Here is a 13,682-nt window from a genome sequence, read left to right on the forward strand (position 1 = left end):
CTACTCATAACTAATCTCCTAAATACTTGTGGGGTTATCCAGTTAACATCTGAGATTAACCTGATAAATTATTATATGTTTTTCCCCTTTTATTTTAAGCAGTCCAAAATGTCGCTGTTACTAGCTCTAGCGTTCATTGTAAGCCTTTATGGTATTGTGAAGTTAGTGCTAAAGAGCAAGGTTGCGGAGGTGGAAAGTCACAATCATACGCACTTGTCAACTGGGAAGGATGGCATGCAGGAGATGATGTGGATGATAACACAGCCTCGTCATCTGAGGCCTCTGGGTTTATCCAGTATGCTCTCTGTCTCGCATTACCTTTCTTGCTAGTACAGCTTATCTCACATTGGAAGACATCTTCACAACTATCACTATGTAAACGTTCTTTCTGGAGAAGTTTGTCTACCCTCTGAATAATGCACTCCAGGCTCTTCTCAACATTTGACCATACTTTCTCCTAAAACCAACAGAAATTTGGTAGTTACTATTATTGGTAGTACACAATATATATTATGATCTGCGGGGGTCTGAAGTCTAGGATGCCCACCGATCCTGAAGGGGCTGAAGCTCTATTTATTTTTTCTTGCTCAGCAGCGCTCCCGTCTACCCTCTGTGCAGGGAACTCCAGAGTGCCATTCACTTGAATAGGATTACTGTTCCGTGCACAGCAGGTGTCGGTATGAAGGAAAGAATAACTAGAGCTGCAGGCCCTTCACTATGCGGATCCCAGCACTAGATATGCCATCATTTCTAATGGTGGGAAAACCTCTTTAATAGCTAAGGAAATATCATGTCTGGACAAACATATGTTAGATATAATGTAAACAAAAGCATAAAGGGATAATAAAAAGATTAAATATGATTAAAAATTGTCTCATAGGGTATGCGGCACAGGATCGCTGAGGCCAGTGATAGGCTGCAGCGATCATGTGGGTATACGGGAAAATCATTGCTGCAGTTAGGTAAACAGCAGCAGGGAGGACCGAAGCAGCGGTGCTGGAACGGCGGGGATCTGTGAGGTGGGTAATGGATTTTTTTTTTAATGCATCCCTCCTACCAGTACCACTTTTTGGAATAACTCGGAAAACACCTTTATTGACAGCTCTATTGTATTACTAAAAGACTAGATAAGGCAGGGTAGTAACACTATGCACAGCTATGGCCCATTATGCATCTCCACTGGTCTATGCGGGATGGGCTGTACTCCATCACTTCCTGAAGACTGTAAAGGTCCTTTTACACGGGCCAATTATCTGGCAAACTTAGCTTCACAGAACGCATGTTCCCGATTGCTCAGTGTAAACAGTGCAACCATCAGACGATGAACAAGCAAACAAGCATTCATCGGCTGATTGTATCGTTACTGCAGCCGAAAATATAGTTGTCGGCAGCATATCTCCTGTGTGTAAGGGAGTGTAGGGAGATATGCTGCCCACATGATAGAAATGTATGGGGACGAATGATCGTAGAACGAGCGCTTGTCCCCATACATTACTGATAATAGCTCCTTGTGATAGAAGCAAAAGAGCGCCAAATCAACAAGCTGTCGGGCCGTGTAAGAGGACCCTTAAAATCTATAAGATTTCTCTGTCAATTGATACCCAATAAAGCTCACATACCCTGCTATACTTACACAGCAAGTACAAGAAGGATGTGTCTCCAATATGGCCACCCCCATGGGGGAAGTTTTTATAAAAAGTAAATAAATCACTAAATAAAAAAAATAAAAAAAAGGCCAAACACATTATTTATCATCTGTTTTAGTTTAATTAAATAGATTTAAGAATGATTTCCCAAATGTTGTATTGATTTTGCAAAGACACAAATTCACCTTTATCGCCAGCACTGGTATATTCAATGAAAAAATTATGCCAGATCTCCAGATAGCAAGAACAACGCTGCTGTCACAGTTTTTCCAGCAATCAATACACACTAAATTTTGTCCATGCAGCTTATACAGAACTGTGTGGTCAGTAATTTAAGCTTCCTGTTTGCTTTAGTGAAGACAAATGCGGTTCCTCTTTGCTGTACTATATTCAAAGCCTATAAAATCTTCTTTGTAACTTTATTGTCTGGATACAATCATTGTGTGTAAAGTTCCTAGTACATAACTGTAACATGCTGAAAAACGCATATATCCGAGATTAAAAATTAGTTTTCTTTGAAATCGCAGACATTTTTAGAAACCATACAGTTAATATTGGCAAAGATGGAAACATGTCTTCTCATGAAGAAAACCCCTTTACATATGCTCGATTAGGGTATATGAATGTCATAGAGGAAGTCTTCCACTTAGGACCCCCCTCCATAAGCCAAGAATGCATTACATGGACAGCCTTCCATTTGAACGTTCGCCATCTCTTGGAAGGTACCGATTCACCTTGCGGAGATCCAGCTGGAAGGGAGTCTTAAGGGTGATGCTCCCTGGGAAAAAGTATGCAAAATAGCTCTCCTCCAGAAGGTGACTAAGTGTATGTCAATGCTCAACCCTTTATAGAGCCTTGAAACATGACTCACATTAATGGGGCTTTCAGGGACCTAAACAAAATGAAAAACAGCAGGAAAGTGTATAAAAAAATAAATAAAAACTACACAACAGTTTATTTCCCCACCACTCCAGCACTGCCGTTTTAATGTCCCCACTAGTCTCTGTTACCTTCTGTGCAGCGATTAAGTGCTGGATTGCGGTGGGGAATTGAATAGGTGAGTATATGTTTTGTTTTTTTAAAGTTTCATTTTATACACTGTGCTGCTATTTGCTTATTTTTTTTAAGGTCTCGGAAAACCTTTTAACAGCCATACCACAGACACTCATCTGAAGACAGCACTTTGTGAAAACTCGAGTGCATGCTTTCCCTCACTCGAGTGCTCTGTTTAACAGAGTGAGCTGCCTTTGTAGCCGCTCTTGGAAAGTACAGATTCTGCTTGTGGAGATCCAGTTGGTTTTGAGTCTTAACAGCAATGCTCCTGGGAAAGGAGTATGCAAAACAGTTCTCCAGAAGGAAGAAAACTCTCCCTAGTGCCACCTATAGGTGATTATCCTGTAAGTCAATGTCTGACTCATTATAGAGCCTTGAAACATGACTAAACATATTATTAACCAAACCAGAGTGAGATAGGTGGCACTTGAGAGCCAGTTTTGTTCGTTCTGGAAGGGAACTATTTTGCATACAATATCCACCATGCAATGTTTCACATGACAAAAATAGCTGATCGCCGGGAGTTAGAGAAGCCAGCTCCATTTAAAAATGGGGTTTTCTTCATGAGACAATCCGTTTAAGGTTGCACAATGCATTAATAATATGTTGGCATTATTATATAAAAACAGATTCTCACCCATTCCTCCTCATGCCAATCCACCTGAAGAGATGTCCTACTATTTCTTCCTGTCCACCGTGCCACCAGAGTATCCTGGTCATTCCTCAGCACAACTTGGTCGGCCTCCCCTGATGTAGGAGAGGCTTTGGAGGCTATGTAGTCAGGGCGAGCAGCATTGAGTCCATGTATTGCATTGGCTAATAGTTTGCAGTCACACACGGTGACAAGCTGTCTTGTCTGTGCAAAATATATAGAAACAAAATAATGTCACACAACAAAGCAATGCAAAGCAAACTTATAGAGTTCATGTATTTCATAAAGTAAATGATAACCATTGAACACGTCTGCGATTCTGAAAATTTGTTATGTAAACAGAAAAACAATCTAAGTTGTCTCACCTTATCTGCTAAAATAGCGAGCGTCCTCTCAATACCATTGGCCGATCGGTCCTTAGCCGATCTGGAGAGCCTCTCCGCATAATAACTGACTTGTGTCTTCAGAGTATTAATATGGGCGATGATCTCCTTGGCTCGAATGATATCTTGTGGTATGTAAACAATGGACTGGGGACTTGCCGTCATGCTGGAAGAAAATAACATCATAGAGGAAAGAGAAATTACCACCAAGCAAGCAGTGAAATGAATACATACAGTGAATATGTCATGGACAGATTGTGATACATGTCACACTGAGAGGAAAGTGATTGTTCTTTACTTGATGGGATGTACTTGATCTAGATTCTTGACTTCATGTTCTCGAGAGATGATAGCAGTTGAATAAGAGCAGTGGGGGAAAAAAAGGAACCACAAATACATTTCAACATCAGATGCAAAACAAAGTTCATTGCTGTAGAACTATGAAAAAAATGTGTATTGAAAACATTATATCTGCAATATGTCCTTCACACCAGCAATACAATAGGAGAAGCAGAGATCAGGCAATGACAGCAATGGCCTAGAGACATTCACTTGTGATTATAGCGTGCAATGTTCCTTGTGATCGATATATATACGTTATGATATTAAATTATATATTATAGATGGTTACAGAAAAACACTGTTTTAGAGTCTATAGAGTAGTACGGTTAAAACACTTACAATTCTTAAAGGGTAACTAAACATTCAACAAATTTCTGACAGGTCATAAGTTGATTGGTGGCGGTCTGCGCACTGAGACCCGCACCAAATGGCTAAAACGAAGCAGCAGAATCACTCGTGTGAGCGCTCAGCCGCTTAGTTTCTGTTAGTCTTTTTCCAAAATGCCGATGTACCAGTGTATGGCCCCATAGACTTTCGATAGACATCGATTTCCGGAAAAAGCCGAACAGAAACTAAACGGATTAGCGCTCACACAAGTGGTTCTGCCGCTTCGTTTTAGCGATAGGTGGGGGTCTCAGCGCTAGGACACCCACCAATCAAAACTTGACTTGTCAGAAGTTTGTTGAACGTTTAGTTACCCTTTAAATATAAATTACCTCATTTGGTAAGGGCAAAAAAGTCCCATATATTCATCCTCTATTCACTGAATAGGTGATAAATGTTAGATTGATGGAGGTCTGACTGCTGGCAGGATAAGTTTGAATGGAGTGACATGGGTCCCATATTCTAGCGATCGCTGGGCGTCCCAGTATTTGAACTGCCAATGGTCTAACATTTGACACCTATCAGTCAGTAGATAAATGTTTAAAGCTTGAACACCCCTTCAATGAATTCCTGAAGCTTCCTGGGTAATTGCACAACTTACTCATTTTGACTCACATTATTATTTATGACAAGACTGTAGCAATATTACTTTACAATTATGATGTAGTTTAACTTGATAGTTTCAGTAAAAATATTGCTAAATAAATAATGAACTAACTAATAAACAGATTATATAAGTATACCAATAACTAATTGAAAAATATAAAACATATGATCACAACACAGTACAAAGTAACACAACTTACAATATTAAATTATCTAAAAATGTAAGGTAGCATGGCAGACACATGCATTAAAATAAAACCATGCTTTTCTAAAACACACACAAATTTATGTGAGAGAATATTATACGTCCATGTGTTGCCATATAGTGAAGCAGAGGTAGTATTTTGGTGACCACTGCCCATTCTAAAAGCTGCAAAGCTAGAAAAGCGTGTTTAAAAGACAGGTACCACAATGCAATAATGGAGATACATCCACACAAAACCACATATAGACAGGATTACAAAATGCATGGAAAAATAAATATATGGTGTCATAGATGCTGCAAAGCCAACTCACCAACTTTCCTCATAACTGCTATAAGGAGCCAAGAAACAAAGCGCAAAATTAGATCAGAAAAGTAAAAAAAGCCGAAACAAAACAGCTGTATTTTAGGGTAGGGCTCCAAAGAGACATAAGAGATGGCAGGATACAGTGGGACCTTAGCTTAACGCCTAATATAGACTGATAAACTTTAAATAAAAAGACAGTCTAACTAAACGTTTGATAAACTTCGAACATGTCATAGTGACATGTCAGAAGTTTGATTGATGGGGTCCGAGCATTGAGACACCCACCAATCGCTAAACAAAGCGGCAGAAGTGCTTGTTTGAGCGCTCAGCCGCTTCGTATCTGTTTGGCTTTCTCCGGAATGCCGATGTATCGGCGTACAGGCTCATAGACTTTCTATTGAGCACGTAATTTCCGGAAAAAGATGAACAGACACGAAGCGACTGAGCGCTCCCACGAGCACTTCAGCCGCTTCGTTTGAGCGATTGGTGGGGGTCTCAGTACTTGGACCCCACCAATCAAAACTTCTGACATGTCACTATGACATGTCAGAAGTTTATCAAATGTTTAGTTACCCTTTAAAGAGACACTCCAGCAATTTTTTTTTATTGTGGCCACCATTTGTACAATACACCTGGTAAAAGGTTGGACAGGTCATCCTCTTACTGAGCGCCTTGTTGCGGAAATATCCCGGCAATTCGGTCACGTGACCGGCCGATTCCTACAGCGACTGCTGTGTGGACCGGAAGTCACTTTCACTATGCATTCCTATGAGATTCACATTGAGCCTTTCATAGGAATGTATAGTGAAAGAGACTTCCAGTCCACACAGCAGACGCTGTAGGTATCGTCCGGTCACAATTGCGGCTGGGATATTTCTGCAACAAAGCGCCCGTTAAGAGAATCGCCTGCCCAACCTTTTACCAGGTGTACTGTACAAATGGGGGCCACAATTAAAAAAAAAACGCTGGGAGTGTCTCTTTAAATTGAAACTACAGGCAGAAAAACTTTGGCCCAAACCCCCCCTAAACAACAAGTGTTCCGTTTTACCTGGACTTTCACCTTTAAGGGGTTGCATCAACAAAACAAACCCTTGTCTGAAGTAATCTGCCTGAGAAATGAAATCACTCTCAAAACCCCCGACAATTGGCTGATATCGCCTGGGGAAATTTGGGCTGGCTACCCAATAGTAGTAGTATTACATGACATCCATTCAAATGACTGGGCAACTATGTAAGCTAGGATAACACCACATACACTAGGAAATGCTACCAATGTATACATCTAAATAGGGTTTTACACAGGACGATTATCGGGCAGAGGAGTGTTCATATAACGCTCGTTGTAGATAATTGCCCTGTGTAAAAAGTGCAGTGGACAGCAGATGAACGAGCAAACGCTCGATCATCTGCTGGTCGTATAGTTTTAAAAAAGTAAAAAGGTTATCGTTGTCGGCAGCGACATAACAATGGATGGGGACGAGTGATCGGAGTAACAACCGCTCGTCCCCATCCATAGCTCCGTGGATCGGCGCTAGCTGCACCGGCAGCTTATCAACCAGTGTAAAAGGGCCTTAACATACCCACAGGCTATATTAGTAGCCAGACTTGTGCTAAAACAGTGCCATTTTGGTATATGCTTGGCCAGCATACCTTTGCCTCAACGGTTTTTAAAAAAGAAGTCAACTATGGTTGTTAATACTGTATGCAAAAAAAATCTTTGTTTTTATAGTAGGCAGACGTATGTAACTATATAGGCATACAGTTGCATACGTATGGGGCATATGTTCAGCAGAGCGTTTCAAATGGAAGTTGTGCGAGCACGTTGTGAACTAAGCCCTGCACAAGGCTGGGAGGAGCCCACCGAAGTGAAAGTCGCTTTTTTTAGCGGCTATCTGCCCAGACAAATAGGACGGGGTCCTGAGAAAGGAACATAATCGGTCAAATGGAAAGAAGTTGTAGTTGTGAGACAACATATTTAAAAGGTTTATTTAAAGCCCAAGCCACATTTAAGCAGTTCGTAGATTCAGGTAGGCATAAGGTAGTTTTAAGGTTGTTCCAAATTAGTTTTCCCAGTGTTACAATGATATTATTCAGATAATATTCAGTAAATGTATAACTAATCCCTCAATAATAGGCAATAGGGAAAATATATCAACCGGTTTACGCTCGTTTTCTGGCGTAAAGAAGGTGCCAAATGTTGCGATTTAAATTTTCTTGCCACTTTCTTAAAAGGTCAAGAAAAGGGGAGGAGATTAGCTGGAGAGCAGGGCCTTCCCCTGATACGGCAGACTTCTCATAATTTACGTCAGATACCGGCATAAGCTATAGTGCAAATCTATAATCTGCTCATAGTAGGAGTAGATTAATTGACTGTGCATCCGAAATGCAAAAAATGCGCCAAACATATTAAGAGGTGTGCACCTATTAATATATTTGGCACATTTTTTGCCGAAGTAAATTAGTTTGCGACCCACCAGTCTTAATATATTTCCACCAATGTTTACAAAGGGATATGAGTACCAACCAAGGAATACTTTACTTTACCATGTGATGATATTTGTTTCATTAGAAAGGCCTAAGTTATAGGTTTGGCAGTATTAGGTTTGTTATACACAGGCTCACGCACATAGGCCAGAGCCACTCTGCTCATTTTGGTGTATTGGGTATAGAGAGATACATGAGCACAGTGGGCAGCACAGTTGCTGAGGTAACAGTACGATGCCCGAAGAGTCTTGTGCATAGTCCTACACTAATATATAGGAGCAACGGAGAAGACTCTTTAGGCATTGTACAGTTGCCTCGCAGCAATGCTTCCGGTGTCTCTCCACGCCATGTCAGATTAAGCATTATAGTAACACTTTAATTTTGTCAATAGAAAAGAAGGATGGAGTATGAGGTATCATTGGTTGTGATAAACACAATTATGGGTAATAAATATATCAGTAATTTAATTCAACTGGGATAAACGTGTGCTTACTTTTTCTTTGCCTCTTCAAATTTGTGTAACATCTTACGCAATCCACCAGACTTAAAACCTTGGCAATGTGCTGCTGGTGCGCCTATAGTCACTATATCATAGTTCTGATCTGCAATTAAAAGAGGAGATTAGAGTTTTAGTACTTTTACCAACACAAAAAATACTGAGGTGTTTATGGGAGGTCAGAGGCGTAAACGCCCGAAGATAGGGCATGTCCCTTCTCCCCGCGAGCCGGTTTTTCCGCTCGTGGGAAAAAAAACGCCTCCGCCTCCCATTGATTTCAATGGGAGGCATTTTCGGCCGTTTTTTGGCGCGCTTTCCGCGCCAAAAAACTCTGTGTGAACTCCCCCTTACTATGATATGTCAGAAGTTTTCTGAAAGTTTAGTTACCCTTTAAGCCTAAATAAGCTTTGGCAGACTAGTTGCTAGGGACACACTGCCCGACAATTCCATAGAAAAGCCTGTGGTTGTTAGGCAGTTTATTACTAGTAACCAGATTGTCAGACATGGCTCAGTTTAGGAGTTGAAAAGCCATTGCCTACCTCAAGCTGCAGTATTAATCAGATCTTTCTAAAAATAACCTTTAAAATATATACACAAGTGCGAGCTACCTGATGTGGATTCATCTTGAACTCTCATTCTTTGAATGTGTAAATTGGTAGGCACAAATTCTAATTTCTTGTCTGCTTTTAAGCTGCTTGCTTTAAAAGAAACACCTAGAAAACAAAAAGTCCACATTTCATTATACAATACTAAGAATTTGACATCTATATTAGAACAAATATATTACTTTATAAAAGTGCACTCAGAACATGAACACGCCAGGGAACCCATTATTTATGTGACCTCATTCTACGTCTACTTTTTGTATCCTTTTCTGCTTCAGAACTGCAACAATTTGACTGTAATCGTTGTTGCCATCGTTTTTGAAATTTTTAATGCATTTTCTCCTGTCATTTTTATGAAGGAAAAAAAGCACAAGAACAGCATATATGAACACAGCCTAAAAGACACATGAAGGTTATAAGTTTCATGAGTTTGAGGTCACCATGGTGTGTAGTATGTATAGGCCCCCTCATATCTCTTTTTAGAAGTTATCTGTTTTACGTATATCCGTAAAGGGGTTCCAGTTTTATATAAATGACGTTTGAGAAGTAAAAACTGAAAAATCTTAAACTTTCTACAATTCTTTGTTTCAGTTTTTCACCATTTTTTCTGATTTGTCTCAAAATTCATATTTATATCCATGTGCTGGAAATATGTACAAACCTAATTCTTCTCATAGCTGAGAGGTTGCCCCAATATATCAATATAGGAAAGTGTTTGAGTGGGTTTCCTTCGGGTACTCTGGTTTCCTCCGACACCCCAAAAACATACCGATAGGGAATTTGGATTGTGAACCCCAATGGGGATATTAAGTGAGGACCTCTGTACAGCACCGCAAAATATGTTGGCGCTATATAAGCAACAGAAATAATAAACAATAATAATCCTCTGGGCTAAACACAACAGCAGTACAAATATTTCTCCTACCCTGTACAACAGGATAATACATTTTGTCTATACGGATTGCTAAATAATTGAGCCGGGAGGGAGACTTGTGTTGTATTTAGCGGACAGAGAATTGCCTAGACTGGATATAATGGTAGCAATTCCTCCGATGTGAGACATAAGAAGACTGTATAGCTTTTTAGCATCTGGATGTAAACAAGAATATTTCCATTTACTGACAACAAGTAGAGATGTTGAAAATAGTGAAGAATTGAAACACAAAGTATATTAGAAAGCTAAAAAATATTTACATTATATGATGATTAAGCATTATTTATATAAAAAGGGGCAGCTCCTTAAAGCTAAGTGTACATGTATCTAATAGTAATATACAGCAATTCTACTGCAACACAGGGTCATTGGTCTAACCACCAAAAAACTAGGATGGGGTGTGCCGATTTACAGGAATGACATTGTTAAAGGACATATTTTTAATTGGAAGCTGATGTGAATGCCAGTCAACAGTATTGTCCATTAGACTGATCCACCCAAAAAAATTTAAACAGAATAAATATTGACATAACCAATATAATCACCTATGCAAAATATGTATAGCTACTCTGGGGACTTCAACTATAAAATACATGAAGGAGATTGCTCTAACACATTTATATTACTAAACTTCTCCCTTAGCTCGTCTCCCGCATATTCCTCAATTTTACTTAAGTTCAATTACTTTTTGCTATATTCCCCCAGCACATGATTTTGTTTTGCATGTTCCATATGAAGCCTTTTGTTGCTACATACATTAAAAAGAGACAAAAAAAATAAATGGAGAACCCAAAAATCTGACTATAAATTTCTTCAGCTGACCTTTGTACTGATGAAGATTAGTCAGATTATCCTGGAATGTTAAAATGATCGTCTGATACTGCGTTACTATCTGCCGTCGAAGATTCTCCCAGCATGGAGACAGCTCCCCCAGTTCTTCAAGTTCACACACCCTGTGCAAGACAAAACAGGAAAAATCTCATGAATTAGGGAAACCGCACCCCATGCGGAATAAGCTAAATTTCTACACTGAGCTTCCAATATAGTGTATACATTATATTGATCTGTTTAGGTCAGGGGAATGTCCAGCCCGCGATATCATTTGGTCCGGCCCGACCTCACTTAGACCGCACTGCCGCCGCGTCATTCGCTAGTTGCCTCAGTTTGCCCTACTCACTCGCATTTAGGAGCAGGAGAAGGGAGGAGGGAGCCAAGTATGGCGGCAGCGGTCTGAGTGAGGTCGATGCGTGCCGGCCCAAGAGTAGACCAGTCCAGTCACCTGACCTGAGTCAGTGACGTGTGGTCAGGTGACTGGACTGGTCCACTCCCGTGCAGGCACAGTCCAGACACAGGTGGGACCCGCATCTATCTGATATGTCATAAATGTCCTTGATGGGAAAACCCCTTTAAGTAAGTTAGTCAGAACAACTTACTGCTGCGAGTTCTTTTCAAAACTTACCATTGCAAAGAGTCGACTGCGCTCCAGACTGACCGACGCAGTAGCAACATCATCAATATCGGCTAATATCACGCGCCTCACCAAAGAGAAGCAGGTTCAGCCATCACATTAGGGGTGAGTTAATTAAATGTTTGACCAAATATAGAAGGCTCATTTTTAAGTTCATAATTTTGTACGGCCCGCGAATGATGTTATAAATATCCAAATGGCCCCTGGCAGAAAAAAGGTTCCCCACCCCTGGTTTAGGTAGTAATACCTTGCAGAAAGTTTGCCACAGTATATAATATAAATTACATTTAAAAGACACTCACTTATTTTTTTGCTCGGAGGTCATAGAAAAAAGTTTGTCTCAACCCACATAAGGCTTTGTTCACATATGCGCTGGAGGCTCCGTTAGGGGCCTCCGTCGCAGATCACCGTAGACAGCAGCGCAGCATGCTGCGCTATTGTCTCTCAGAAAAACACGGACAGAACCTGACAGAAAGCCGACGGAAACCACTAAAGTCAATGGGTTCCGTTGGCAGCTGTCGGTGTCTATTGTGCAACAGAACCGTTGCTTCCGATACTCCCTTCCGCTGATGGAGCAGGACAAAAGAACACATCGACGCAGCTGTGAACGAAGCCTTACATTGAACAGATAGAAACCATAAAACCAATGTAGATGTTGCTCTGGGTACAATTATTCATCTTGCTGGATTTAGGCAAGCAATGTGCCTAGAATCACAGGCCACAATAATGCCCTTATAGGAGTTATTGACGCCCGTAAAGGGATTTGCATAGTTTCATACATGAGGCAGAACTTCCTTCGCTTTTATATCGGAACGAATAACCCATTGCATCCTGATCCTCCTGGTTTGAGACTATAATACCAAAACTACTGCCAGGCTGTATGCACATAGTGGAATGGCAGGTTTGCAAAACCGCAGCGTTCTTGCTGTGTATGTGCAAAATCCCCACAAAAAACATAATTCAACTGCAACGCGTAAATACATCCTCACCATAACCCCTCTGCACACAAGCGTATTTAGACTTAGTGTATAGTTAGGCAGGTTTGGGCATTATATGCCTATTTACCATGATGCTCCAAAACAAACTATGTATGCATGGGAGCCTTGTTATAAGTTATAGTAATGCTGCCCTGCATAAATAGCGAATTTTGTACATGCCTATGCCGTAGGCCTATGCCTTATGCCCTGAAAATGATATACCTCGGCTAAAAATGATGAGTATTCTTACTATGCTGAAAAATACTCAGAGGACCGGTCATGGTTTTTTTAAACCACATACCTCCCCTTATTTCTGGCGTAATCTCGATTCCGGCACAGTTTTATTGTCCCTCCCTTTGTCCCGCTACGGCCCCTGCTCCGCTTGACGCCTAATATGCTAAATTAGCATATTAGGTGCCGAGCGGAGCAGGGGCCGTAACGGGACAAAGGGAGGGCCAAAAAAAATAAAAAATTACAGCGCTGGAATTGAAAGGATGCAAGAAATAAGGGGAGCTATGTGGCTTTAAAAACAAAACACATGACAGGTACTCTTCTTGAAGGGTTTGAGAAGGAACTGCTTAATCACCATCACTGCTCCCCCACCTGATTGTATATCTAGCACTTCTTTTATGTATATTGCACTCCCTTCCCTGCAGTCCGGCCTCCTGTCTGCTTCTGATCAGACATCATCTTAAATTTTAGATTTGACACTTCTTTCTTTTCCTCTGTGCTATGTTATCAATCCCATGATTCCTCAGCACAGCGTCCCACAAGTAGCTAGAGCCAGTACCATCTCTGCCTGCTGTGAGGACAGTGTCATTATCCTTCCCGCAATGTTCCCCTGTATAAGATATTAATAGTGCCAGGGAGGATGGACTGTGATTCTCCCTATTATAACTGTGTGACAGGAGCCTGTTTAACCATCATTAGTTACTGTGAATTTGTGCCCCCCATGTGGAGAACCCGTGTAGAATAGTCCATGCAATTTCATCATACAGAAAGTTCTAGTGCCTGTATGAGCGATCTATAGATCCCCATAGACACAAGTAGAAAAGGCGTGCCACCGAAGCTGGATTTAGGCTATTGCTATGAAACGACCCCAGTGTGATATTTAGTGAAAAGAGCAGCAAGAAAAAGAACAGA

General features: G+C 40.8%; 1 protein-coding gene across 9 annotated transcripts in view; it reads right to left on the reverse strand.

Annotated features, from left to right (window-relative positions):
• INPP4A (inositol polyphosphate-4-phosphatase type I A) overlaps positions 1-13,682 on the reverse strand; it is a 106,563-nt gene that overhangs the window by 20,530 nt on the left and 72,351 nt on the right. For 4 of the 9 annotated variants that reach the window (XM_075852608.1, XM_075852606.1, XM_075852607.1 and 1 more), the window contains exons 11-17: positions 10,917-11,047; positions 9,164-9,268; positions 8,553-8,661; positions 5,583-5,600; positions 3,717-3,900; positions 3,337-3,555; positions 214-457 (exon numbers count right to left, since the gene is read on the reverse strand). In XM_075852608.1, coding sequence (XP_075708723.1) covers positions 214-457; positions 3,337-3,555; positions 3,717-3,900; positions 5,583-5,600; positions 8,553-8,661; positions 9,164-9,268; positions 10,917-11,047 — 1,010 coding nt within the window. The remainder of the gene's footprint in view (positions 1-213; positions 458-3,336; positions 3,556-3,716; positions 3,901-5,582; positions 5,601-8,552; positions 8,662-9,163; positions 9,269-10,916; positions 11,048-13,682) is intronic. The other 5 variants (XM_075852613.1, XM_075852612.1, XM_075852610.1 and 2 more) reach the window with 2 other exon arrangements.

The sequence above is a fragment of the Rhinoderma darwinii genome, chromosome 2 (genome assembly GCF_050947455.1).
Source record: "Rhinoderma darwinii isolate aRhiDar2 chromosome 2, aRhiDar2.hap1, whole genome shotgun sequence".
NCBI lineage: Eukaryota > Metazoa > Chordata > Amphibia > Anura > Rhinodermatidae > Rhinoderma > Rhinoderma darwinii.